We start from the raw sequence: 26,813 nt of genomic DNA on the forward strand, positions 1-26,813 counted from the left end.
TATCCTTGTGGAGCTAAGAGGTCTAAAATGCCTGCGGCTAGTGGGCTACCAGGAGGACTGAGATGCTGGTGATGTGCCCTGGCAAACTTCGTGGGCAGCAAGGTTGCTGCGTGTCAGTGAACCATCTTGCTTTGCTCCTGTAAGAGCATAAACCTTGTGCCAAACACAAACTATTTAAACTGCTAATGAGCCTGGAGGAGGTTAGGGGGTATCTAAGGCCTGGGCAGGTTAGGGGGTGCCCTCTTCAGGAGGTATCTAAGGGAGTTAGGAAGGTCTGCTCATGTGAAGAGGGGGCAGGATTCCGGTTTAGGGGTTGGAGCAAGAGACTGGGTGTCTGATGCTTGACTTTGCCACTGGCTCATTGTGTGACCATGTGCCACTCACTCACCCTCTGCATGACTCCCCAGCTGTGAAACAGGAACGACATTATGCCCCTAGGAATCCTCTTCCCTGTGGCCAATGACTAGAACTTGAAGGGCCTCCAAGGAGCCCCAGAGGTCATCACACAGAGCAGCAGGAGAGAAGGTAAGGACCTTTCTCTCATAGGCCAATTATGAGCCTTTCTTCTGGGGGCCATAGTGGATAATCAGCTGAACATGAGCTCCCAGGGCGACGCTGTGGCCAGAAGGATTAATGCCATTCTTGGATGCATTAAAAGGGGGATTTTGAGTAGGAGCTGAGAGGTTTTTATCTCTGTATCTGGCACTGGTGTGACTGCTGCTGGAATCCTTTGTTCACCTCTGGTGCCTACAATCGAAGAAGGAAGCTGATAAATTGGAGAGGGGTCAGAGAAGAGCAATGAGAATGATTAAAGGATTGGAAAACCTGCCTGATAGGAATAGACTCAAGGAGCTCGATCTATTTACTTTAACAAAGAAAAGATTCAAGGGTGACTTGACCACCATCGATGAGTACCTACCTGGGGAACAAATATTTAATAGTGAGCTCTTCTATCTAACAACACAATCCAATGGCTGGAATCTAGACAAAAAATTAATCTAAACAAATTCAGACTTGAAATAAGGCATAATTTTTTAACAGTGGGGGTAGTTAACCATGGAAACAGTTCACCAAGCATCATGGTGGATGCGCCATAACTGCGAATTTAAATCAAAATTGGATGTTTTTTCTAACAGATCTGCAATAGGAATGATTTAGGAGCAGTTCTCTGGCCTGTGTTACTCAGAAGGTCACAGTAGATGATCACAGTGGTTGAGCCCTGAGCACCATGGGTTGCGCGCGCGCACACCCCCCCTCCCACTCCCAGCTTTGAACAACGTATCCAGCCAGCTGGGAGAACTCAGTACCGCTGCTTTAGAGCCCTGAAGGCACAATTTCCTGTACCAGGTGGTGGGTAAGAGACTGGTGGTGCGAACTCCTATTGATGACGGTAAGAACGGTGCCGGAGGGGTGTTCTCCTTTGTAGGGTTCCTTTATCAGCCGTCACTTATGTATTGTGCATGAGGCCCTCCTTAGCTCCAGTGGCAGGCAGGTGTTGCCTCGCAGCTGTTGTATGCACACCAAGCTGCTCTTTGTGGTGATCTCTGTGCTGCCAGAGCTTAAGGTTTGGGCAGGGAATATTGGGAGTGGGGTATTTTCTCCCTCTCCCCTGACTGAGGCTGCTTTGCCGATCCCTGCAGCCATCAGCAAAGCTGCAAGAGGTACATTTGCTTTACTCTTGCCCAGTTGCTCTGCACAAGCTCTCAGCCTGCATGATCCTTAGGCGGGTTTCCTGTGTGGAAATGGGGCCTATCCCTTACAGAACTCAGTCTGATTGTTATGGGATGGGCGTTTGACCGCTGCCTCGTTCCGTTTTGTATTTGATTGGTTTTTAAAGCTTAGTGATAGGTGACATGATCTTTTAAAAATCGATTTCTGGAGATGTCACCTGGTGCCTGTTCTTTTGCCTTAACACTTCCCCAAGAGGAGGCTTCTGGAGTGGTTTCCTTTGGACGATTTCAAGCTGTGGCTACTTAGCCTCTGCAAACACTGCACTTCTACGCCCTAAAGCCTCCCGATTTTAATCCCTTGAGTGTAGACGATTGCTACAGCAACGGAAGGGGTTTCTCCACCACTGTACTAAATCCACCTCTCGAGAAGAATTCTTCCGCCAGCCTACCCGCATCTACAGTGGGGGCTTGGCTGGGTTTACTACCTTGCACAGGGCATGACATTTTTCACAGCCCTGAGCAATGTAGGTAGGCACACCAGGACCAGGAGTGGCCGAAGCTGCATAAAAATGGGGGGCCACCGGTGCCCAAACCATAGCCCCGCCCCTGATACCCCTCCCCCTGAGGTCCTGCTCCTGCCCCTTCCCTCCTCCCCAAGGCCCCACCCTGTGCCACCTCTTCCTGCCAAGACCCCGCCCTCCACTCGCTCCTCTCTGCCTCTTCCCCCGTCGCTCGCCTTTACGGACGATAAAAAGTGATGGGGCCATGGCCCCCTGGCCCACCTTGTTCTAGCACCCCTGACCATGACATAGTCACTGGTTCATGCTGTCATCCATCTCCATTTTCTGCCTCCTTGAATGTTCTCACCCATAGGCCAGTGCCGTTCCCCAGCTCTGGCAGTGGTTGTCTCCCAAGGGTCTTGGACCCGTCTCCCTGCTTTGCTTTCTCATCCCTCTCTGATTCATTTTGCACGCTGATTGTTGACCCTTCTGGGAAGCCGAGTGATGGCATCGCATCCTGACGACCGAGGACCCTGAGCTCTTCATCTTTGCCCAGCATCCTGTCTGTGCCGCTTAAAAACAGCCCGGCATGTTATCCTGGCTAATTGTTATTGGGCTCTTATCTAATGCCTCCAGTGCCCATTAATGCAGTGCAGCCAGCCTGTGTTTACTGTCAGTGTCATGGACCCAGAGAGGAGCATTGACGTCAGTTCTGTAATTAGATGGCGGGCCCTGGTGGACTTGGGGCACTGCTGAGCTCACAGAGAAGGAACTGCGGGAAGGTGAGCAATGGAGAGTAATGGCAAATGAGCAGCTGGTGATGTGTCGCCAAGCCTTCAAGCAAAGATCTGGTGTGAGGGAGGTTAATGGTGTCGGGAAGAGGAGTGGATGGAAGTGTGACCAGCCAGTGTGCATCACTGTTTGCTGAAGGGGGAGGGGATCTACGGCCTCCCTTACTTACAGGTTGGAGGTTTGAGTTGGGCAAAATAGGGCGTTGACTAATACAAGTGCTTCGCGCCCTGGGCTGGGCTGGAATCAGGTAACAAATCCAGTTTAGTTTCTGTGGCCCCACTATTCTTAATTCTCCACATGCTGCAGAATTATCCATTGGAAAGGTGTCGGGGTGTGTTGTCCAATGGACGCTGGCAGTCTTGGCAGCTGGTAACTGAATGTGCTAGTCTAGGTGTGCTCTGGATGGATTCCCCTAAGCTCTGCGTTGCCTACCATGACATGGGGTAGTGACCTGCCCCTTAATGCCTGGGATATCTGCAGGCCAGGCTTGCTTACAGTGAGAATCAACCAAGCTAGGTATGGCCGATGCTCTTGTAGCCAATGGGGCAGCACAGGTGTTCTTGGGGTCAGAACCAGGCGAATTGGCTTTACAGCTGGTCAGTGAAGGTAAATCTCTCTTTGCACACAATCTGTTAGGCTTTATGTTTTGATTGGAACCCCATGCCTGAAAGCTGGCTAGCAAAACCAGGAGAGCTTTTCAGGCCGGGAGATTTTTGATTTTTCTCTCCAGGTTGATCCGAGTTGGAGACGCTCTCGGGAACGCTGTGTGTCTTTAGATCAGAATAAATTGTTTCTGAAAGGGTTGAGTTTTTCAGCAGCTATATCAGGAGGTGGGGGAGGAGAAGAGACCCTGAGGGCAGGACTGTTGGGTGAGCCCTGCGGAGGTGGATGGGTCTTCTTTGAGCTGGCCCTGGTCAGAGCTGGGGTGTTCAGCTCTGCTCTGTAAAGGTATCTTATGGGAAGTCTCCTTCGGTGCAGAGGAAAGGAACCTACTAGCTTTCACTGCTAAAGAAACTTCCCACATGTGTGAAAGGAGATGTGAGTGAGCAGCTCATGCCCGAGCCTTTCCCAGCGTGCGTCCCCACAGTCCAAGCCCGAGCCCGACCGAGCTGCTCCATGTGAGCTGGGCCGGCTCAGTTAGTGCTAAGTGTAAAAGCCTGGCTGTTGAGATGAGCCACAGCGCAAAGACCCCGCCCCCGTCCGACTTGTGCTTTCGCTCTTGTGTCTGAACAGCCCCTTTGTACAGACTGAAAAGGAGTACTTGTGGCACCTTAGAGACTAACAAATTTATTAGAGCATAAGCTTTCGTGAGCTACAGCTCGATGCATCGGACCAAATGCATCTGATGAAGTGAGCTGTAGCTCACGAAAGCTTATGCTCTAATAAATTTGTTAGTCTCTAAGGTGCCACAAGTACTCCTTTTCTTTTTGCGAATACAGACTAACACAGCTGCTACTCTGAAATTTGTACAGACTGTGGGTCTGCAATGGGCCTAGTAACAACCAGAGAACACACCTAGGGCTGGCTTGTAATGGTGACACAGTGACCCCTAGTGGCCAATTAGAGTAATGCATAAATGGATTCCCATGAAGCAGTAAAAACAACAAGGAGTCCTTGTGGCACCTTAGAGACTGACAAATTTATTTGGGCATAAGCTTTCATGGGCTAAAATCCACTTCATCAGATGCATGGAGTGAAAAATACAGTAAGCACATGAAAAGATGGGAGTTGCCTTACCAAGTGGGGGGTCAGTGCTAACGAGGCCAATTCAAACAGGGTGGATGTGTGGCCTATTCCCAACAGCTGACAAGAAGGTGTGAGTATCAACAGAGAGAAAATTACCTTTTGTAGTGACCCAGCCACTTCCAGACTTTATTCAGGCCTAATTTGATGGTGTCCAGTTTGCAAATTAATTCCAGTTTTGCAGTTTCTTGTTGAAGTCTGTTTTTGAAGTTTTTTTGTTGAAGAATTGCCACTTTTAAGTCTGTTATTGCGTGTCCAGGGAGGTTGAAGTGTTCTACTGGTTTTTGAATGTTACAATTCCTGATGTCTGATTTGTGTCCATTTATTCTTTTGCATAGAGACTGTCCGGTTTGGCCAATGTTCATGGCAGAGGGACATTGTTGGCACATGGTGGCATATATCACATTGGTAGATGTGCAGGTGAACGAGCCCCTGATGGTGTAGCTGATATGGTTTCCCAAGCTTCTGAGAACTCAGTCCCATCCCCACTACCAGGAAAATGAACCCTCTCACGCCCCAAAATGGTCTTTAAAGGCCTGTACATCTTAATGCACATGCATTCTACACCTGCCGGGGTGGGGGTGCACCCCACGCTCTGGGGAAAAGGCTGGCCTGAGGATTTGCAACGACTATAACTGGAACCCTGTGTACAGGAGGGTTGGGAATAGACTGTCATAACTACTTGTCTGTGTGGTACAGTTCTCCATTCTAACTGCTTTAAACCCAGCAAAGACCTGGCATTCTACCATGGCTGCATCTGTACAGATGGCCAGCCGCCAGGAGAAGAATGGCATTCAGTGGATGCAGGTAGGATATTCAAGAGCAGGTATGCCAATAAAAGCTGCCCATTTATAGAAGACTAATAATATGTATAAGCTACTGTTGTACCTGTGTGCAGGTGCGTGAGCAGCGTTTGTATGTTTCCAGGATACACTGACTGCTCCTGACATTTATACTCTTGCTATCCAAGGACTGACCCTAGAACTTTATAGCACCACCCTGCTCAGCAGTATTGGAGCTTGGTGCTGAGTTGCCATCACTTCTGTGTATGTTCGAGCCTGGTTCACTTGCGCTTTGCTGATCTGCATGCCCTCTACCTCCCATGAAATAATGGCAGCATCTCCCTCTCTTAGGAATTATCAGCCTTGGGGCAGACAGGAAGGATCACATAGGAGGAACAGGAACTTGAGAAAGAGACCTTATCCTTCCTCTGGCCAGGGCCTGGCCAGTCTAAAGCTTCCTCAGTCCAGAAGCAGGCCTTTGGAAGGTGAGCTTGGGGGTGACGCACCAGCTCAGATAGGATCCTCCCCATCTTACTTTTTCATCCTGTCTATCCCCTTTCTACCCTGTGTGGGCCCACGTTACATTGGACCGTTGGATGCTCCACATGGTAGAAAGGGGATATTCACCCCAATTCTCGGCCTTCCTGCCCTTCCACCCCCCTTTCCTGTCCTCCTTCAGGGACCCCTTTCACAAGCAACTCCTCATACAGGAGGTGCACTCACTCCTCCCACTAGGAGCAGTAGAAGAAGTTCCTCAGGACTACCGGGGCAGGGGCTTTTATTCCTGGTATTTCCTAATACTGAAAGCCAAAGGCGGGCTAAGGCCCATCCTAGACCTGCGCGAACACAACAAGTTCATGAAGAAACTGAAGTTTTGCATGGTCTCGTTGGCCTCCATCATCCCCTCATTGGATCCCGGGGACTGGTATGCCGCCCTATACTTCCACATAGCAATAACTCCGTCAAACAGAAAATGCCTCAGGTTTGTGGTAAGCAGCAGCCATTGCCAGTTCACAGTCCTCCCATTCGGTCTGTCAGCGGCACCTTGAGTTCTGATCAAATGCATGGCAGTCGTGGCCATGTTCCTGAGCAGGTGTCCGTTCCCGTACCTAGACGACTGGCTGATCAAGGGCCGCTCCAGGGCTATAGTGGAGGCGCAAGTCGAATTCATCATGGCAACATTTGACGCACTGGGCCTTCCCCTGAGCATGGGGAAGTCCACTCTGTCCCCTGTTCGTTTATAGGGGCAGTGCTGGACTCGACCTAGGCCAGGGCAAACCTGCCGGAAACGAGGTTCCAGGCCCTGGGCGACATCATTCGGCGTCCCAGGCATGTTCCCACCACCACCGCTCGAAATTGCCTAACCCTCCTGGGACATATGGCTGTCACTACAAAGCTGCCAGATCAGCTGAGCCCCGGGCGCTGGTGGTTTTGATGGCAATTCTAGTTGCGCTCAGATCACTGGCTGTTGGGAACAGAGGGAACCAGGAGAAAACACCAGTGTCTGATGGGTCAAGGGCATTTAATGTTCCAACCCTCCACTGCCTGCCAGAATCCCCTGCACGCTGCTCCCACCTAAGGGTGAGGGCGAGTGTGCAGGGCAGCCCTGGGAGAGCTGGAGTCCTGGCCATTGCGGGAGACAACATAGGAAGTGGGGCGATGGGTGAGCATCCAGACTTCACTCCTCCTGGGCTGCCCCGTGCTGGGGGAGATAAATACTGCAGGCTGTCGTGCTGGTGGCAGGGAAACTGGATTCTCCTTCCGCTTTATGACGGGAAGGGAAGAAAGGTGTAAGCAGCGGCCCATGTGTAAGTGAAAAGCTGCCACTCATCAAAGCCCATAGTTTGCGATCCATGCCCTGCACTCCCACTCCAAAGGGCTTTTGGCTCATCTCTCTAGCCCCTCGTCTATGCAGCGCCAGGGGCTGGATGCTGCCTGGCTACACTCTGCCTAAGAACGCTGCACCCGGGGAAAGTACTGTGAGAGAGGGCCAGTGCAACAAGGCCACCTCCAAGCCCTTGCAAAAATATTTCAGAGTCCTTTGTGGCAAACCGGTAGCTGCCGTGATCTGTGACGGGCATGAAGGAATTAAGCTGCTGTTGTTGTCTGGAATCCTCCTCATTGCTGTGGGTTTAATCGATTGCAAAAGGCTTTTACTGCCTCCTCTGGTCTGCTGGCATTCGGTCTCACGCCTGGACTGCCACGTGCAGAGACGGGGCCATCTCCGCATAGGAAACTACTTGTGGTCTAAGGCAGCTGAGCTGTCTGTTCTCGCTTGTTAGAAGACCAATAGGCAATGCTCAATGGAATTAAACAGCAACAAATTACAAACCTACAGTTTTTCTTCTGCTCCATATAATTAACATGTGCTGGTCCCTGCTGTACTGTGCTGCGCTGCAGGGGGGAGGGGGTGGCCAAGGTTAGGGAGGCACTGAGATGCTTGCTTGAAGAATGATAGTCACAGACCGGCCAAAAGAGCAATGCGGAATCGGTAATCTTCATGGTTCGGGCCAGAGGTTATTCCTTTGCTTGGGTCAGGAGGAAATTTTCCAGCCTTTTAGCCCTCGCCTATCCCACGGGAAATGTTCTGGAGTGAAGAGGTTTTTTCCCTTTGGGGTTAGTATTCCCGACTGTGGGGGAAATGCATCAAGTGAGAATTCTGTTCTTTGTACCATCCAGTAGATTGTCTCTTGTAGACACGGGTTTAACGGCCTAGTGCGCCAAGATGGCTCAGGTTTTGCTGGTTAACCACCAACCCCAAAGCATGTGGGTCGCATGAGTTATGCCCTTTTCCCAGTCCTGCTTCTTGGTGCGCAGAAGGCTCTGCGGGCCTTGGGAAAGGGCTAAGTTCTCCCCAGACACTTTGTCGTTTGGCGGCAGAGCTGCCCCAAGGGTGGTTGTGAGAGGGGATGAGAGCTGGGGGGCGGCGTGCAGGAGATGGGGTGTGAGTTTGCTGTGCCACGTGCTGGGTTCTAGCCCAACCCGCAATGTAGGGGAGACGGCAGGCCCAGGACATAGTCCCGGGAGCCTTTAGGAGATGACCCGAAAGCCCACATGGAGCTTTGAAATGTGCTCCCTCCTTGAGTTGAAAAAGGGGATTCTGGGAAAGGAGCAAGTTTTGTATCTGTTTCAAAGGAGAAAAGGGTGCTGGGGGGGAGGGGTGGTTCATGCTGCAGCACCAGAGCTCCCCACCAGGCCTTAATAGCATTCTCATTAACGGGCAGGTTTAGAACTGCACCGAGACAAGCCGGGAAAGTGGTGGTCTCTGTAGCAAGTAGGTCTGCACTGGGGTAACAGCTCTCTGGCTCCTTTGCTCATCGGCCTCCTAGCAATGCAAAGGGATGTTGGCACCCTTAACCCCCTACCCACTGTCCGCACAGCATCTGGATTTATACTCCAACAACCTTCCTCCTCCATAGCAATGGAGCAGGCAGGCCCAGCAAAGATGAAGAGCTGCATCACCATTGAGTTTGTCCCTGGGTGTGTTGTGTTGGTGGGTTCCCATTCCCCGAAGAGCTGGGGTTTGAGTAGGAGCAAGGGGGCATGTCTCTGAAAACTCTGAATTGCCTTTTTGCGTGTGTGGTAGCTGCCATGTTTTATTTATTTTTACTCCCCCAGCACCTTGAAATGTTGAATCTCAGGTGCTTTTCCTTGGTATAATTGACGGGGTGCGGCACAAGCTTCTGAGTGCACATGGTGATGGGCGTCTTGCAGGGTTCTCGCTTTCTGGGGTGGGAAGAATTAACAAGATGGCCTGGCCTGAGCATCTGTGCTCCCTCTAAGGTGTGCACCTGCACGGCCACACAGGTGCGCGCACAGGTGAGCGTGAAGGATGTGTAGAGTGGGTGGAGGCGGTGGGGTGAGATGGGGGCAATGATGGGAGTTTGGAGGAGCTTGGGACATGCAGGGCTACAGGGGGGAGAGACGCCTCTCTCCCGGCCCCAGCCGTGGGGCTGCGGCGGGGACGGGAGAGATGCCTCTCCCCCAGCCCCAGCCGTGGGGCTGGGAGAGCTTGGGAGTCAAGAGACTTTGGGTCTTTCCCCAGCTCTGCCATTGAGTTTCTCTGTGGCTTTCAGGAGTCACCTCACCCCACGCTGTGCCTCAGTTTCCCCATTTTCTGAATGGGAAGAATGGTATCGATCTTGCTCTGTAAAACACTTTGAGATTTATAAATGAAAATTACTAAATGATGTTGGCTTTTAGGTTTGTGTGTTAAAAGGAAATGACCACAACTAGGAGTAATGGGAACGTGTTTGTGACTGTTTTTGTCGGATTTCCAATGACGACAATTCCCTGCTGGGGATTCAAACCTCCCCTAGCAGTGTTTGCAAAGCTGTTTGTGGGCAGGGGGACATGTGGTTGGGGTGTGATCCTGCAAAGTGCTACTCATATGCGTGGCCTCATGGAAAGAAGTGGGAGAACTTCATGTGAAGTGAAACTTTGCCTGAGCCCATGTGTTAGTAAAGTGCTGTATAAATTGACAGAGCTAGGTGTGTTTCACTGTAATAACCCAGACATGGTACATTGTACATGTGTGTGAGAATCTGAAGGTGAACTTGACTGTGCTCCTTTAATTGTCCAAGCTGATCCAATGTAAAAATATAAACATGAAGGCTGAATAGCCTATAGAACTTTTGAAGTGCTTTGTATTAATACAAGAGGATGGTAATAAGGGGGATTTGAGTGTTTTTAAAAATTATTTTGAGCCTTAGTGTTCTGATTTAAAAAGAAAGATTTACTTTGATTTCTAAATTGTAGTATTACATTTTATATTCAGATGAGACCTTTACAGATGAAGCCCTGTCTGAACATTAAATATCTCAAGCATTTTGCATAAGAGGAAAAGATTCTTCCTATCCAAAATTCCCTTTCTCTTTCCAAACTACTGCACAGTGCTCTCTGTGCTATCGGCTTCTCTGGCTACTGACTTTCCTTCCCAGAGGTGGCTGCATTTCAGTGATGCATTTCTATGTATAGTTTGCAAAGCATGTTCTGATCCTTGGGAAGGGATGCTGTAGGAATGAACAGATGGGTACCACAGCCGTTTCCTGATGACAGGCCTTCCCTAAGACCCAGCTGGGTACTAGCCGTAGGACATTGTGAGCCCTTAGTGGGATAAGGGCTGCCGTGAATGTATGGAGGTGATGGCGCATGTCTGCATATTACCTCGATATTGGTGCTACACATAACAATTCGTTCCACACATGGATGGAAAAAATTAGAGTGAACATTGCTGAGCATCATTTCTCTCATACAGACAAACCTCTCTGACATGGAACAGCCATGGAGACTGGAAGGCAGTTGTGGCATGTTCTGCTGCCCTGATTATTAGCTGTGTTTCCCCTCACCCTGCCCCCGTTACCATGGTACACCTGGAGAAAGTGAAGGCTCCCTTTACTCTGGTCTGCTTTTCCCTAGGCCACAGGGATCCTCTCCTTAGTGTCTGAAGGAGTTCAGTGTGTCAAGTGTGATCGGATCCATGTCTGCTCTGGGCTCCAGTTCCAGTCGTCTGATTCTGGCATGGCTTTTAATCTCTTCATGTGGTTGGATACCACAGGCAACTTGTCTTTGCAAGGGAATCCTGCAGGTTGCAGCTCTGCATCTAGGAAACTAACCTAGTTGAGGTTACTTAGTCAGAGAACAAACTTTACATATTTTTTGCCGCATCTTTTTAAAAGAACTGCACGACCACTAGCAGTGTAGCATTTCTCATAAGATCTCATTCCCTGTACATTCAGATCAACAGTACAAATTACTGTGACTTCTCTTGTGGCAGTGCTTAGGAGCCCAAGTCATGGACCAGGGCCATCCCCCTCCCCAGGCGATGTGCTGGGCAAACACAGAACAAACGACATTGCTGGCCCCAAAGCGTACAATGTAAGGAATACGGCTCTCTGTGATGGTGCAATCCTGTGACGCCCCAAAATGCTGGTTTCCCATGTTCGGACTTCAGTCAAGACTGGGTTAAGTTGAATAACTCTGATGCAGTAAAGTGGGGTCTGTTTCAAGCCAGCTCTCGGGGTCACTCAGTAGAATCCACAGCCTGCCTTAAAGTACAGAGGTTAGAACTGAGTTTGGATTTCTCTCCCAAATGTAAAGTCAGTCAGACAAGGAGATGAATCTGTGTGGCAAGTCCCCTTTCTGATCAGTCTGTCTCCACGGGTGAGGCTGCTGTATGTAAAGTGGGGCCAGAAGGACCGGGGTTGTAGTATCCCACTGCACTCTGTGGGTGGGAGAAGCGAGACGCCCAGTGACTATGATTTGGAAAAGTTCCATGGGTCCTTTAACTGCCACCAGCCAAGGGAGAACGAGCATCTGTTGATTGTCTCCCGCGATGCGTAGCGCAGCAGTCTGTCTCCCCTCCCCCCCACCTTGTTTGTTCTGACTCATTCATGAGATGCCAAGACCTGCCATAGGACAGGAGTTCGTCATGGCCATACAGGGAAGGGCAATAATCATAAAGTACATCTTTATACGCAGCATGTCCGCCCTGCATAATTCAGGATGCCTATACTTGGCTAGAAAGAACTTGCATTTATTGGCAGCCGATAGGCAGCAGGTAGTGCCTCCTCGTCTCTTTATCTCGACCCTCCATTCCTGAGGAAGGACGGGCCAGTGGTTAAGGCAGTAGCCTATGACTTGGGAGACCTGGGTTCAAGTCCCTTCTCCACTGCAGATTTCCTGTGTGACCCTGAGCAAATCACTTAGCTTGCCGTGCCTCAGTTTCCCATTTGTAAATGGGGATAATAGCACTGTTCTACCTCATAGGGATGTGAGCAGGAGAAATACATTTGATTGTGAGATGCCCAGACTGTGGTGATGGGGGTCATGTTAGTACCTTAGGGGGTTCCCCTTAGTAGCCTTTCCTTGGAACAGACATGTCACCTTTGTGGCTATCCACCAATCCTGACGTGGTGCTGCATGGCGACATTTGCATCTCTGCGCTAAGACATGCCAAGTTTGCATGTGCTCAGGATGGTGCATGGCCTTCTTCCACCAGCCCCAAGCAGTCATCACCTGCCACAGCAGAGGATTCTCTGTGGGGATGGAACGCTCTTCTCCTATAGGCTTGTTTTTTGGAGTTACGACAACCCAAGCACCTGGGGCAGGCACCGGAATTGCAGTTCTGGGCACAGTGCAGTGGAAACTTTCTCTAGTTGAAACAATGAGGAGTCCTTGTGACACCTTAGGGTATGTCTACACTACGATATTACGTCGAATTTGTAGAAGTCGGTTTTGTAGAAAGCGTTTTTATACAGTCGAGTGTGTGTGTCCCCACACAAATGCTCTAAGTGCATGTAGTCGGCGGACTGTGTCCACAGTACCGAGGCAACAATCGACTTCCAGAGCTTTGCACTGTGGGTAGCTATCCCACAGTTCCCACAGTCTCCACCGCCCATTTGAATTCTGGGTAGAAATCCCAGTGCCTGATGGGACTAAAACATTGTCGCGGGTGGTTCTGGGTACATATCGTCAGGCCCCCGTTCCCTCCCTCCCTCTGTAAAAGCAAGGGCAGACAATCGTTTTGCACCTTTTTTTCTTGTTACCTGTGCAGACGCCATACCACGGCAAGCATGGAGCCCGCTCAGTTAACTGTCACCATATGTCTCCTGGGTGCTGGAGGACATGGTACTGCATTGCTACACAGCAGCGGTCTATTGCCTTTTGGCAGCAGACAGTGCAGTATAACTGGTAGCCGTTGTCGATGTAGTCCTGGGTGCTCTTTTAACCAGGCGCCTGGGCAAACGTGGGAGTGACTCAGCCAGGTCATTTCCCTTGTTTCGTCTCATGTCGATTGAGTCCTACCGGCAGTGCACTGTCTTTTAATCTGCAGCTAGCAGAAGATGATGGCCAGTAGTCATACTGCACCGTCTTGTGCCGAGCACCCAGGAGGTGACATGGCTAGCCGTCGTACTGCACAGTCTGCTGCCAGCATGATGTATAAAGATAGATGAAGTGGCTCAAAACAAGAAATAGACCAGATTTGTTTTGTATTCATTTTCTCCTCCCTCCCTCCCTCTGTAAAATCAACAGCCTGCTAAACCCAGTTTTGAGTTCTATCCTTGAGGCGGCCATTCAGTTTCTCGCAAAGCCACCCCCTTTGTTGATTTTAATTCCCTGTAAGCCATGTCGTCAGTCGCCACTCCCTCCGTCAGGGCAACAGCAGACAATCATTTTGCGCCTTTTTTTCTGTGCAGACGTCATACCATGGCAAGCATGGAGCCCACTCAGATCACTTTGGCAATTAGGAGCACATTAAACACCACTCGCATTATCCAGCAGTATATGCAGCACCAGAACCTGCCAAAGCGAAACCGGGCGAGTAGGCGACGTCAGCGCGGTGACGAGAGTGATGAGGACATGGACACAGACTTCTCTCAAAGCATGGGCACTGCCAATGTGGGCATCATGGTGTTAATGGGGCAGGTTCATGCGGTGGAACGCCGATTCTGTGCCCAGGAAACAAGCACAGACTGGTGGGACCGCATAGTGTTGTAGGTCTGGGACGATTCCCAATGGCTGCAAAACTTTCGCATGCGTAAGGGCACTTTCATGGAACTTTGTGACTTGCTTTCCCCTGCCCTGAGGTGCAAGAATACCAAGATGACAGCAGCCCTCACAGTTGAGAAGCGAGTGGCAATAGCCCTGTGGAAGCTTGCAATGCCAGACAGCTACCGGTCAGTCGGGAATCAATTTGGAGTGGGCAAATCTACTCTTGGGGCTGCTGTGATGCAAGTAGCCAACACAATCAAAGATCTGCCTATATCAAGGGTAGTGACCCTGGGAAATGTGCAGGTCATAGTGGATGGCTTTGCTGCAATGGGATTCCCTAACTGTGATGGGGCCATAGATGGAACCCATATCCCTATCTTGGCACCGGAGCACCAAGCCAGCGAGTACATAAACCGCAAGGGGTACTTTTCAATAGTGCTGCAAGCACTGGTGGATCACAAGGGACGTTTCACCAACATCAGCGTGGGATGGCCGGGAAGGGTACATGACGCTCGCCTCTTCATGAACTCTGGTCTGTTTCAAAAGCTGCAGGAAGGGACTTTCTGCCCAGACCAGAAAATAACCGTTGGGGATGTTGAAATGCCTATAGTTATCCTTGGGGACCCAGCCTACCCCTTAATGCCATGGCTCATGAAGCCATACATAGGCAGCCTGGAGAGTAGTCAGGAGCTATTCAACTACAGGCTGAGCTAGTGCAGAATGGTGGTGGAATGTGCATATGGACGTTTAAAAGCGCGCTGGCGCAGTTTACTGACTCGGTTAGACCTCAGCGAAACCAATATTCCCACTGTTATTACTGCTTGCTGTGTGCTCCACAATATCTGTGAGAGTAAGGGGGAGATGTTTATGGCGGGGTGGGAGCTTGAGGCAAATCGCCTGGCTGCTGGTTACGCACAGCCAGACACCAGGACGGTTAGAAAAGCATAAGAGGGCACGCTGCGCATCAGAGAAGCTTTGAAAACCAGTTTCATGATTGGCCAGGCTATGGTGTGAAAGTTCTGTTTGTTTCTCTTTGATGAAACCCCGCGCCCCTTGGTTCACTCTACTTCCCTGTAAGCTAACCACCCTCCCCGCCTCCCTTCGATCACCGCTTGCAGAGGCAATAAAGTCATTCTTGCTTCACATTCATGCATTCTTTATTAATTCATCACACAAATAGGGGGATAATTACCAAGGTAGCCCAGGAGGGGTGGTGGAGGAGGGAAGGACAAGGCCACACAGCACTTTAAAAGTTTAAAACATATTGAATGCCAGCCTTCTGTTACTTGGGCAATCCTCTGGGGTGGAGAGGCCGGAGGCCCCTCCACCGCGTTCTTGGGCGTCTGGGTGAGGAAACTATGGAATTTGGGGAGGAGGGCGGTTGATTACATAGGGGCTGTAGCAGCGGTCTGTGCTCCTGCTGCCTTTCCTGCAGCTCAACCATACACTGGAGCATATTAGTTTGATCCTCCAGCAGCCTCAGCATTGAATCCTGCCTCCTCTCATCACGCTGCCACCACCTTTCAGCTTCAGCCCTTTCTTCAGCCCGCCACCTCTCCTCCCAGTCATTTTGTGCTTTCCTGCACTCTGACATTGTCTGCCTCCATACATTCGTCTGTGCTCTGTCAGTGTGGGAGGACAGCAGGAGCTCAGAGAACATTTCATCACGAGTGCATTTTTTTCGCCTTCTAATCTTCGCTAGCCTCTGGGAAGGAGAAGATTCTGTGATTCTTGAAACACATGCAGCTGGTGGAGGAAAAAAAAAGACAGTGGTATTTTAAAAGACACATTTTATAGAACAATGGGTATACTCTTTCACAGTAAACCTTGCTGTTAACATTACATACGTAGCACATGTGCTTTCGTTACAAGGTCGCATTTTGCCTCCGCCCCCGCCCCCCGCGTGGCTAACAGCGGGAAACATTTCTGTTCAGCCATAGGCAAACAGCCCAGGAGGAACGGACACCTCTGAATGTACCCTTAAGAAAAGCACCCTATTTCAACCAGGTGACCATGAATGATATCTTTCTCCTGAGGATGATACAGAGAGAGAAAGAACGGATGTTGTTTGAACGCCAGCAAACATACACTGCAATGCTTTGTTCTACAATGATTCCCGAGTACGTGCTACTGGCCTGGAGTGGTAAAGTGTCCTACCATGGTGGACGGAATAAGGCTGCCCTCCCCAGAAACCTTTTGCAAAGGCTTTGGGAGTATATCCAGGAGAGCCACGAATGCCAGGGCAAATTTAATCATTAAACATGCTGGCTTTTAAACCTTGTATAGTATTTTAAAAGGTACACTCACCAGAGGTCCCTTCTCTGCCTGGCAGGTCCGGGAGGCAGCCTTGGGTGGGTTCGGGGGGTACTGGCTCCAAGTCCAGGGTGAGAAACAGTTCCTGGCTGTCAGGAAAACCGGTTTCTCCTCTTGTTTGCTGTGAGCTATCTACAACCTCCTCATCATCGTCTTCCTCATCCCCAAAATCTGCTTCCGTGTTGCCTCCATCTCCATTGAAGGAGTCAAACAACACTGCTGGGATAGTGGTGGCTGAACCCCTAAAATGGCATGCAGCTCATCATAGAAGCGGCATGTTTGGGGCTCTGACCCGGAGCGGCCGTTGGCCTCTCTGGTTTTCTGGTAGGCTTGCCTCAGTTCCTTAAGTTTCATGCGGCACTGCTTCGGGTCCCTGTTATGGCCTCTGTCCTTCATGCCCTGAGAGATTTTCACAAATGTTTTGGCATTTCGAAAATTGGAACGTAGTTCTGATAGCACGGATTCCTCTCCCCATACAGCGATCAGATCCCGTACCTCCTGTTCGGTCCATGCTGGAGCTCTTTTGTGATTTTGGGACTCCATCATGGTCACCTCTGCTGATGAGCTCTGCATGGTCACCTGCAGCTTGCCACACTGACCAAACAGGAAATTTGAAATTCAAAAGTTCGCGGGCCTTTTCCTGTCTACCTGGTCAGTGCAACTGAGTTGAGAGTGCTGTCCAGAGCGGTCACGATGGAGCACTCTGGGATAGCTCCCGGAGGCCAATACAATCTAATTGCGTCCACAGTACCCCAAATTCGACCCAGCAAAACCGATTTCAGCGCTAATCCCCTTGTCGGGGGTGGGTAAGGAAATCGATTTTAAGAGCCCTTTAAGTCGAAAAAAAAGGCTTCGTCATGTGGACGGGTGCAGGGTTACATCGATTTAACGTTGCTAAATTTGACCTCAACGCCTAGTGTAGACCAGGGTTTTGCGACTAACAAATTTATTTGGGCATAAGCTTTCGTGAGCTAAAACCCACTTCATCAGATGCATGGAGTGAAAAATACATTAGGCTGTGTGTGTGTGTGTGTGTGTGTGTGTGTGTGTGTGTGTGTGTGTGTGTGTGTACACACACACACACATATACACATACAGCACAGGAAAAGATGGGAGTTGCCTTACCAAGTAGGGGGTCAGTGCTAACAAGGTCAATTCAATCAAGGTGGAAGTGGCCTAGTCCCAACAGTTGACAAGAAGGGGTGAATATCAACAGAGGGGAAATTACTTTTTGTATTGCTAATTTGTTAGTCTCTAAGGTGCCTCAAGGACTCCTCGTTGTGTTTGCTGATACAGACTAAAACAGCTACCACTCTGAAACCTCCATGGAACATGGGAAAGGTCTCCATGGCAATTATCTTTTGAGGCACCTCTCTTCTTAGCCTTTCAGGTGTTTGTTTTGTTTTTTATCTTGGCTTCAGCAGCGTAATTTTCCAGCCCTCGATTGAAGGATGGAGTCCTGCCTTGAGCTTTGGATTTTATGCAGCATCTTTTAGCCAAGCATCTTATTTCACTTCAGCAAGTGTTGGTTGCAACAGACTGAGGTATCCGTCTCTCTTTTACATCCATAGAAACCGAGGCTTGGGAAGGTTTGAGCGGCTTGCCCATGGTAACAGAGCTAGAAGCCCAAGACTTCTGGGTCCCTTTAACCATAGGACCATCTCATGCTTTTCCAGAGTGGCCTCATGTGGGATTTGAACTAGGAATTTTTCACATCTGAAGTGGGATTTGCCACTAAGCAAACTGGCTGTGCCCTAACCATAATGTTCTCCAGATGCATTTCCAAGCACTTTAGCTTTTCTCCCTGTCGACCCAGGAATAGCCATATCCTGGACCACATAATGCTTGGGGCTCATCTTATTTAACCCAGAGTGTGATGATTACCTCATAAACGGGGAGTGTCAGCACCTAAATAAAACACAACCTGCGTCCCCGTGTGCTCGGCTGCAATCGCAATAGTCTCTCTGTGTCCCGTAGTGCGGAGCCAGTATGAACTTCCCTTTGAGCGGGGAAAAGGCACTGATTGGTAGAAGCATGAGTGGGCACCGCGGGCATGTTTATGCTGCAATAAAAACCCCACAGGAATGAGTCTGAGCTCCGGTCATTGGGGCTCAGGTTCTGGGCTAACAATTGCAGTTAGGCAGTTGGCCTGGGCTGGAGTCTGGGCTTTGAGAACCTGCCGGGGAGAAAGGTCTCAGAGCCAGAACGCCCACATTGCAGATTTTAGCCACACAGCCTGAGCCCCATGAGCCAGAGTCAGCTGACCAGGGCCAGCCGTGGCCATGCCATGAGCCTTAGCAGGAAGTCAGACTAGATGATCATAATGGTCCCTTCTGACCTTAATATCTGTGAATCTCTTACTGCAGGGTTGGTGAACCTTAATAATCTCCCCGCTCCCTCCAGTGGGGCCCCAGATCATGGGCTAAGGCGGCTCGGGGGGGAGGCAGCGGGGCGGCTCGTGCCCTGTGCTTTGGTTTCAACGTTGGGGGTTTTGCACATTCCCTGGCTTGTTTTGACAGGGTCTTTGGAGTAAGTTTTTCAGTAGAGATGCAGCCTGTTCATCTCCATCACCATAGCAACCCTGCTTTGTGTCTGCGGGTTAGCAAACAGCAGTGAGTGGGTCTGGGTTGGGCTGCGCTGCCCATGGGTGGGAGCTCCCCGCAGCTGTTTAAATAACAAGTGAATCCCGCCCTACAGTCTCCATGTTAGTGATGTCAGCAGCGGTTGAGGATGTAGAGCTGTGTCAGCATGTATGTCCCCTGGTGCTGCGTGGGGGGATACAGTGCCATGTTGGTGTGGGGTGGGGTGGATGCAGTGCTGTGGCGGGGGGAATGCAGGTCCAGATTGGCATGGGGGGATAAGATACAGCACCGTGTTGGTGCTGGGGCTGCATGGGAGTCTGTGGATACAGTGGCTGGGGGGTGGGGAGATGCAGTGCTGGGGGCAGGTAGGTGCAGCACTGTGTCTGTGGGGTGTGTATGGATGCAACGCTGTGTCGGGATGGGGGCATGGATGCAGTGTCATGTGGGGTAGGTGCAGCACTGTGTCCGTGGTGGTTGGGAGGTTGTGTGGATGCAGTGCTCTGTTGGGATGCGGGAGGGAGGCATGAATGCAGTGGTATGGGGGGTAGGTTTAGCACTGTGTCCGTGGGGGGGGGGGTGGATGCAGTGCTGTGTCGGAATGGAGGAGGGGGGCATGGATGCAGTGCTGTGGGGGGTAGATTCAGCACTGTGTCCGTGGTGTGTGTGTGGATGCAGCACTGTGTTGGGAGGGGAGGCATGGATGCAGTGCCTTGTTTCCATACTCTCCCTGGTGCTGCATGTGGGCTGGTTGTGTCTGCACTGTATCTGTATGATACAACCTGCCAGGAGAATGCACCTGTGCTGAGCTGCCCTCTTCTAGCTACAGCCTGCACTGCCTGCTCAGACAAGTGGGCGCATTACAGGGGTGCAAGGGGGTTAGGCCTCTAAATCCCATGGAAAGTTTATGGGATTTGGGCATGAAGCTCCCTTTAGGGCCCTTTTGAGGATCCCAGCCTTTCCCTGTCTCTAGTTGCTCTCCCTAGCCTTGCGCTGGGGACAGTGGCCCTGGCAGTCCTAGTCCAGCTGTAAGGCAGACTGGATCCTTTAGAAAGTGTAGAGATCTGGCTTTCCCTGTGGGAACCGTGAGAGCCCTGTCCTCTGGATGTAACACAGCAATAGCCCTTCACTAGCTCCTTCCACCAGGGAATGAGACAAGGCACTATAACCTGAGCAGAGTGCCTGGCCAAGTCAGTTCCTGAGAGCAAGAATCTGCTGATAGCCAATATGCCCCGTTAGCCCCAGTCTTCAGCCTTTGGAATTAGAAGCGGGGTGAGGATTACAAAGGGTTAAACTTCCCCTAGGTGCTGCTCCTGTGACACTGAACTTAGACTCCCAGCTGTCACTTCTCTCTCTCCCTCGCTCACTGCGATTGGCTGCTGCTCCTGGTGGCAGAGTGTGCGAATGAGCAAGTGTTTCCCTTTCCAGCCCACGCACCTGCACGGAGCCAAGAGCTCAGAGAATAACACAACTGCCTGCACGGCAGAGGTGCTGCTGGTGCCTCCTCTCTGCTGCCTAAGAACCCTCCTGCTCAAAGTGCTGCTGATTTAAAAAAAAAAATAAAATTAAATTAAATTAAAAGAAAAATAAAATAAAGATTCTGCTCAAGATGAAACTAAGTCAAGTTTTCCTCCCCGAGTGCTTGTGCGTCCTGGTGACGATGAGCGTCGGTACTCCAGTGCAGCATGTGCAGCCTGGATTCCAGCACCACAAAGGTAAGAGGGCTCTTCTCTAGGGGTACTGGGGGGGGGGTGTGCGTGCGTGTGTGCGTGCGGCAGGGCCGGCTCCGGGCCCCAGCATTCCAAGTGGGCGCTTGGGGCGGCTGGTAGAAAGGGGCAGCAGTTCCTGCGGCTGCGGCAGCAATTCGGCGGCTTCTCTGTTCCTTTTGCTGTCCACGGCGACAGTTTTTTTCATAGCTTGGGGCGGCAAAACCTGTAGAGCTGTCCCTGGTGTGTGTGCAGAGACAACTGGCAAGTCTGTGCTCTTTCCTAAACCAATGGATGCAGCTGTCACCTTGGATTAAAATAATTTGCCAAGTGAGGTACCAGCCACCAGTTCCAAACAACTGTCAGGTCTTTAGGGCAGGAGACCGTCTTTTTGTTGTGTGTCTATACAGCACCTAGTGCAAAGGGGGCCGGGTCTGTGACTGGGGTGCCGAGGTGTCACCGCAACATTTAAAAAATAACAAAAGATTTCCCTGCTCATGGAGATAGCTTTGTAAAGTTCACACTGGGTTCTTTCATCAATCCAGGCTAGTTTCTGGAAAAGAAAAAGAACAATGACTCGGTGGGGGCTTCTGATGTGTGATTGAAAGTCTGAGCCCCCTGCAGCAACGCGCAGCGCTATGCCAGCAGTGCTTGCTGCCCTGAAGAAAACATGAGATTTAGTAGAGTATCTCTGGCCATAGCATTGTTGGTCTGGTCAAGCTGTGTCCGGTGTCTCTGTGAAAAGAATGAGATGTCTGTAGATTAATCCTTGCTATACCCCAAGCTGGGTCCAGACTGCATGGGTTCGAACTTTTCTGTTGTTTGTGCAGCTGTTAACTGAAAGCAACCATTGTCCCCCACTGCACAGCTGTTTTATTAAGAGCTTGGAAAACTCCAGTCACTAGTGACCACCAGTGAGGGTAGACTTGGTCCTGCCTTACTGCAGGGGGCTGGGCCAAATAAGAACAGCCATACAACAGGCCAAAGGTCCATCTAGCCCAGCATCCTGTCTTCTGACAGTGGCCAGTGTCAGGTGCTTCAGAGGGAATGAACAGAACAACGATGCATCCGCTGTCGTCCACTTCCAGCTTTAGGCAAACCGAGGCTAGGGACACTTCAGAGCATGTTGTTGCATCCCGGTTAATCCTGTCTAATAGCCCTTGATGGACCTATCTCCCATGAACTGATCTAGTTCTTTTTTGAACCCTGTTATAGTGTTGGACTTCACAGCATCCTCTGGCAAAGAGTTCCATAGGTTGATTGTATGTTGTGTGAAGAAATACTTCCTTTTGTTTGTTTTAAACCTGCTGCCTATTAATTTCATTGGGTGAACCATAGTTCTTGTGTTAAGTGAAGGGGTAAATAACACGTCCTGATTCACTTTCTCCGCACCCGTCAAGATTTTATAGCACTCTGTCCTGTCCCCACTTCGTCGTCTCTTTTCCCAGCTGAGAAGTCCCAGTCTTTTTCATTACTCCTCATTCGGGAGCTGTTCCACACCCTCATTCATTTTTGTTGTTGTTCTCTGTATCTTTTCCAATTCCAATAGATCTTTTTGAGATGGGGTGACCAGATCTGCATGCAGTGTTCAAGAGGTGGGCGTACCATGGATTTATATAGAGGCAATATGATATTTTCTGTCTTATTCTTTATCCCTTCCCTAATCAATCCTAACATTCTGTTCACTTTTTTGATGGCCGCTGCACATTGCGTGGAAGTTTTCAGAGAACTATCCACAATGACTCCCCGATCTTTCTTGAGTGGTAACAGATAATTTAGATCCCATCATTTTGTACATATAGTTGGGATTATGTTTTCCAATGTGCATTTCTTTGCATTTATCAACATTGACTTTCATCTGCTATTTGTTGCCCAGTTACCCAGTTTTGTGAAATCCCTTTTGTAACTCTTCACAATCTGCTTTGGACTTAACTATCTGGAGTAATTTTGTATCGTCTGCAAACTTTGTCACCTCACTGTTTACCCCTTTTATCAGTTCATTTATGAATATGTTCACCAGCGCTGGTCCCACTTCAGACCCCTGGGGGACACCACTATTTACTTCTCTCCATTCTGAAAACTGACCATTTATTCCTATCTTTTGTTTCCTATTTTTTAACCAGTTACCGATCCATGAGAGGACCTTTCCTCTTATCCCATGACAGCTTTCTTTGCTTAAGAGTCTTTGATGTGGGACCTTGTCAAAGGCTTTCTGAAAGTTTAAGTACACCATATCCACTGGATCACCCTTGTCCACTGTTTGTTGACCCTCTCAAAGAACTCCAATAGATTGGTGAGGCATGATTTCTCTTTACAAAGGCCATGTTGACTCTTCAACAAATCAGGTTAATCTATGTGTCTGATAATTCTGTTCTTTACTGTAGTTTCACCCAGAAATTGGCATCACATTAGCTGTCCTCCAGTCATCTGGTGCAGAAACTGATTTAAATGATTGGTTACATATCACAGTTAGTAGTTCTGTAGTTTCATATGTCAGTTCCTTCAGAACTCTTAGGTGAATCCCATCTGGTCCTGGGGACTTATTACTGTTTAATTTATCAATTTGTTCCAAAAGCTCCTCTAATGACACCTCAATCTGGCCCAGTTCCTCAAATTTGTCACCTAAAAAGAATGGCTCAGGTGTGGGAATCTCCCTCATATGCTCTGCAGTGAAGACTGATGCAAAGCATTCATTTAATTTTTCTGCAATGACCTTATCATTCTTGAGTGATCCTTTAGCATCTTGATTGTCCAATGCCCCCACTGATTGTTTACCAGGCTTCCTGCTTCTGATGTACTTAAAAAAAAATGTTGCTGTTACTTTTTGAGTCTTTGGCTAGCTGCTCTTCAAATTCGTTTTTGGCCTTCCTAATTATACTTTTACATTTGACTTGCCTCAATACAATTTAACTTCCAATTTTTAAAGCATGCCTTTTTGCCTCTAACCACTTCTTTTACTTTGTTTAGCCATGGCGGCACTTTTTTGGTCCTCTTACTATATTTTTTTAGTTTGGGGGTATACATTTAATTTGAGCCCTTTATGGTGTTTTTTAAAAGTTTCCATGCAGCTTGCAGGCATTTCACTTTTGGGACTGTACCTTTTAATTTCTGTTTAACTAGCTTCCTCCTTGAGATGACCTCCCAAGGTCTCTTCCAGCCCTATGATTAGGGGCTGCTCTCTGGGCATGCAGTAGCTACCAAGTGGGGTCAGGGAAGTTTTCCCAAGACGGGCCCTATTGCACATTTCAGCGTGTTAAAAGTGGCTGTTTGATATCATTGTTTGAAAATGCCAAGCACCAGCCAGTGTTAGAGACATGATAGCAACCAATGATCTGGATAGAAGTCTGGCCCTTTACACTGTTCTCTTCTTGGATACCTTCGCCGCCTCCTCCCCCCAAAAAAAGGCAAGAGACTCCTCTTTGTCCTGTAGATAGATTAGTTTTACATGTCCAAATCCCATTTCATTGAGAGGTGAGTGCCTAACTCCCTTTGGCTCCTTTGGAAATCTCCTTTGGAAATCCGTGCAGAATGAGCCAGAGAGGGGGCAATCCCGAGAGGGAGACTCAGAAGGGGCTCCTCGAATTGAACATCCCTCTTGTGTCTAAAATCTGCTGACCTGCTAATGCTCCAAGCAGTGGCTGGCAATGAGGCGATTTCCCATTCACTGTGCACTGTGCGTTCAGCAGCACTGTCTGTTAGTCTGTCGCTGTTTCTCCTCAATGCTGGTGGCTCTGTTTTTGTGTGGGTGTGTTGTGCACGAACACTGTGGGAGGAAAAACACTGCCAGTAAAACCACAAAGAACAGCGGAGGGGAGTCTCAAGAGCCAGTGTAGCAGCTCGAACTCCCTACAGCTCATGTGTCTAAAGTCCACACTATTCCTTTAAAGAGCACATGCAACCATCCACCTCCTCTTCTGCTCAGCCCTGTTCAGAATGTCCTGCTGTCTGAAACTTTTGTCTGGCTGGGTGAATACACCCAGTAAAAGCTGCATAGGAAAGAGGCAAGTGAAGAGCAAACCTAGAACAGACCTATTTAAAAAAACATAACTTCAATCCAGCTGAGTCCTCTTATAGGGTCTGTTCCCTGAACAGGTGGAAAGGGTTGAATTGCAGATAGGCTGACCAGATAGCAAGTGTCAAAAATCAGGACAAGAGGTGGGGGTAATAGGTGCCTATGTGAGAAAAAAACTCAAAAATCGGGACATCTGGTCATCCTAATTGCAGGTGATACATACAGAGTTCCAGTTAGTCAAATATTTGTCACTAAGTTCTAAATGCAGGTACTGAGGTAATAATATTTCAGAGGTACTTTAATATTGCATGAAACTAACCCAGTGGCATCAGAAATGCCACGACTGGTGCCTGGGTTCCTGGGTCAGGGGGCGCGGGGGAGAGAACACCATGAAAACAGCAATAGAAATGTCCGAGATCACTGCTGGGTCACATTTGTCCTAAGATATAGACTCATAGCAATGTTTCCACAAAAGCGTTTTTTAATTCCAAAAGGAATTTAACAAATTAATGTTCCCCGGCACTGTTTTCAATACGACTTATTTATAATCTCATCTGTGAGACTTGTTTGTAGTATTCAAGTGCCCTGCAAACAGTAAGTTTAGCCTTAACACTCCTCCTCCCCCATCCAGAGTCGTTAGCCCCATTCTAAAGGTGAGGGAATTTAGGTATGGAGAGGTGGTGGCTTACCAGAGATCACATAGTCAGAAATAAACCCCCTGTTTCATGGGTCCCAGTTCTGTGCCATAGCTACAAGACAAATCTTCCTCCTGCAATGCCGACATCACAGCTCTGTGCTGACACATGAGACTCTGAAAGTGGAATGGGCAGATCTGAAATCCTGTTCTTCTCAGCTTGGACAATGAAAATAAGTAATACTTTTAAAGCTGTCAGTTTTTAATAAGAGGTGTTTGTGAAGTAGGAAAGGACCCTTTGGATTTATCTGCCAGCCTCCTTTTCATTCTTTCCATCAGTAGAAGTGCAACACAGCTCACCACTGGGGGTCTCTCTTGACTTAAATATAAAAAGAACAGGAATACTTGAGACTAACAAATTTATTAAAGCATAAGCTTACATGAGCTACAGCTCACTTCATCGGATGTTAGTCTCTAAAGTGCCACAAGTACTCCTTTTCTTTTTGTGGATACAGACTAACACAGCTGCTACTCTGAAACCTGACTTAAATATGTTTCGCTTTTAATGCCATTGTAGCTATGTGCTGCACTTAGTATAGTCATTCTCAGGTAGGGCTTAGGGCTGCTTTTTCACACAAGCAGAATCTGTGCAATGTTAACCCATTGTGTACACATGCAGGGTAATCCTCTGTTGTAATTGATAACTGCCTCCTGAAAATTTGTCCAGTATTAAATGCTGCTTAAACTCCTGTTTCAACTTCAGGGTTCTTTTGTTTAAATCGATGCTAAGAGAGCATAGCAGCTGGGGAAAAACTATTTTAGGGTCAGTCGGGCAAAACGGCATGAGTGTGATTCCTGTAATGTAAATGCAGCTCCGTGTGTGATGCGGTAGGCTGAAGGTGCCCATTTAACATCCTGGTCTTTCTTTAGGGTTTGTCTAGACACAGAACTTGTACTGGTTTACCATAAGTCTGTTTAAAAACTGATTTAGTTAAACAGCTGTCAACTCCTGTGTGATGAACTTATATTGATTTAAAACTTGGTTATATTGGTGTAGCTTGTGCCTGTAAATTTACTGGTGCAAGTTAAATGGCTACAGAGCAGGTTTGGATTGATAGGAGTGTCCACAGCCAAAGTTGCACCCATTTAATTAAATCAGTTTAACAGAACACCTTTAGTTACAGCAGTGCAGTTTTGTGCACAGCTAAGGGTGACCAGACAGCAAGTGTAAAAAATCAGGACAGGGGGTGGGGGGTAATAGGAGCCTATATAAGAAAAAGACCCCAAAAGCAGGACTGTCCCTATAAAATTGGTTTCAGAGTGGCAGCTGTGTTAGTTTGTATCAGCAAAAAAAAACAAGGAGTACTTGTGGCATCTTAGAGACTAACAAATTTATTATGCCCAAATATATGTTAGTCTCTAAGCTGCCACAAGTAGTCCTCGTTTTTTTTGCCTATAAAATCAGAACATCTGGTCACCCTATGCGTAGCTCAGGCCCAGACATTGGTATGGTTTATATTAATATAACTAAACCGATTGCTCGAGTCCACACTTCTGTGCATGCATCAGTTTAAGTTACTTTGCTTGTG

The 26,813-nt window shown here is 48.9% G+C and overlaps 1 protein-coding gene across 2 annotated transcripts in view; it reads left to right on the plus strand.

Moving 5' to 3' along the window:
• The window catches only part of NPDC1 (neural proliferation, differentiation and control 1), a 136,227-nt gene that overhangs the window by 82,397 nt on the left and 27,017 nt on the right, over window positions 1-26,813 (plus strand). Inside the window, exons 1-2 of one of the 2 annotated variants that reach the window (XM_038375003.2) lie at window positions 18,928-19,043; window positions 20,512-20,587. The exons of the other annotated variant lie outside the window; for it this stretch is intronic. Coding sequence (XP_038230931.1) covers window positions 18,996-19,043; window positions 20,512-20,587 — 124 coding nt within the window. The 5' untranslated portion in view covers window positions 18,928-18,995. Of the gene's footprint in view, window positions 1-18,927; window positions 19,044-20,511; window positions 20,588-26,813 lie in introns of those variants that run through there. 2 annotated transcript variants of the gene reach the window in all.

Source organism: Dermochelys coriacea, chromosome 16 (genome assembly GCF_009764565.3).
Source record: "Dermochelys coriacea isolate rDerCor1 chromosome 16, rDerCor1.pri.v4, whole genome shotgun sequence".
Lineage (NCBI taxonomy): Eukaryota > Metazoa > Chordata > Testudines > Dermochelyidae > Dermochelys > Dermochelys coriacea.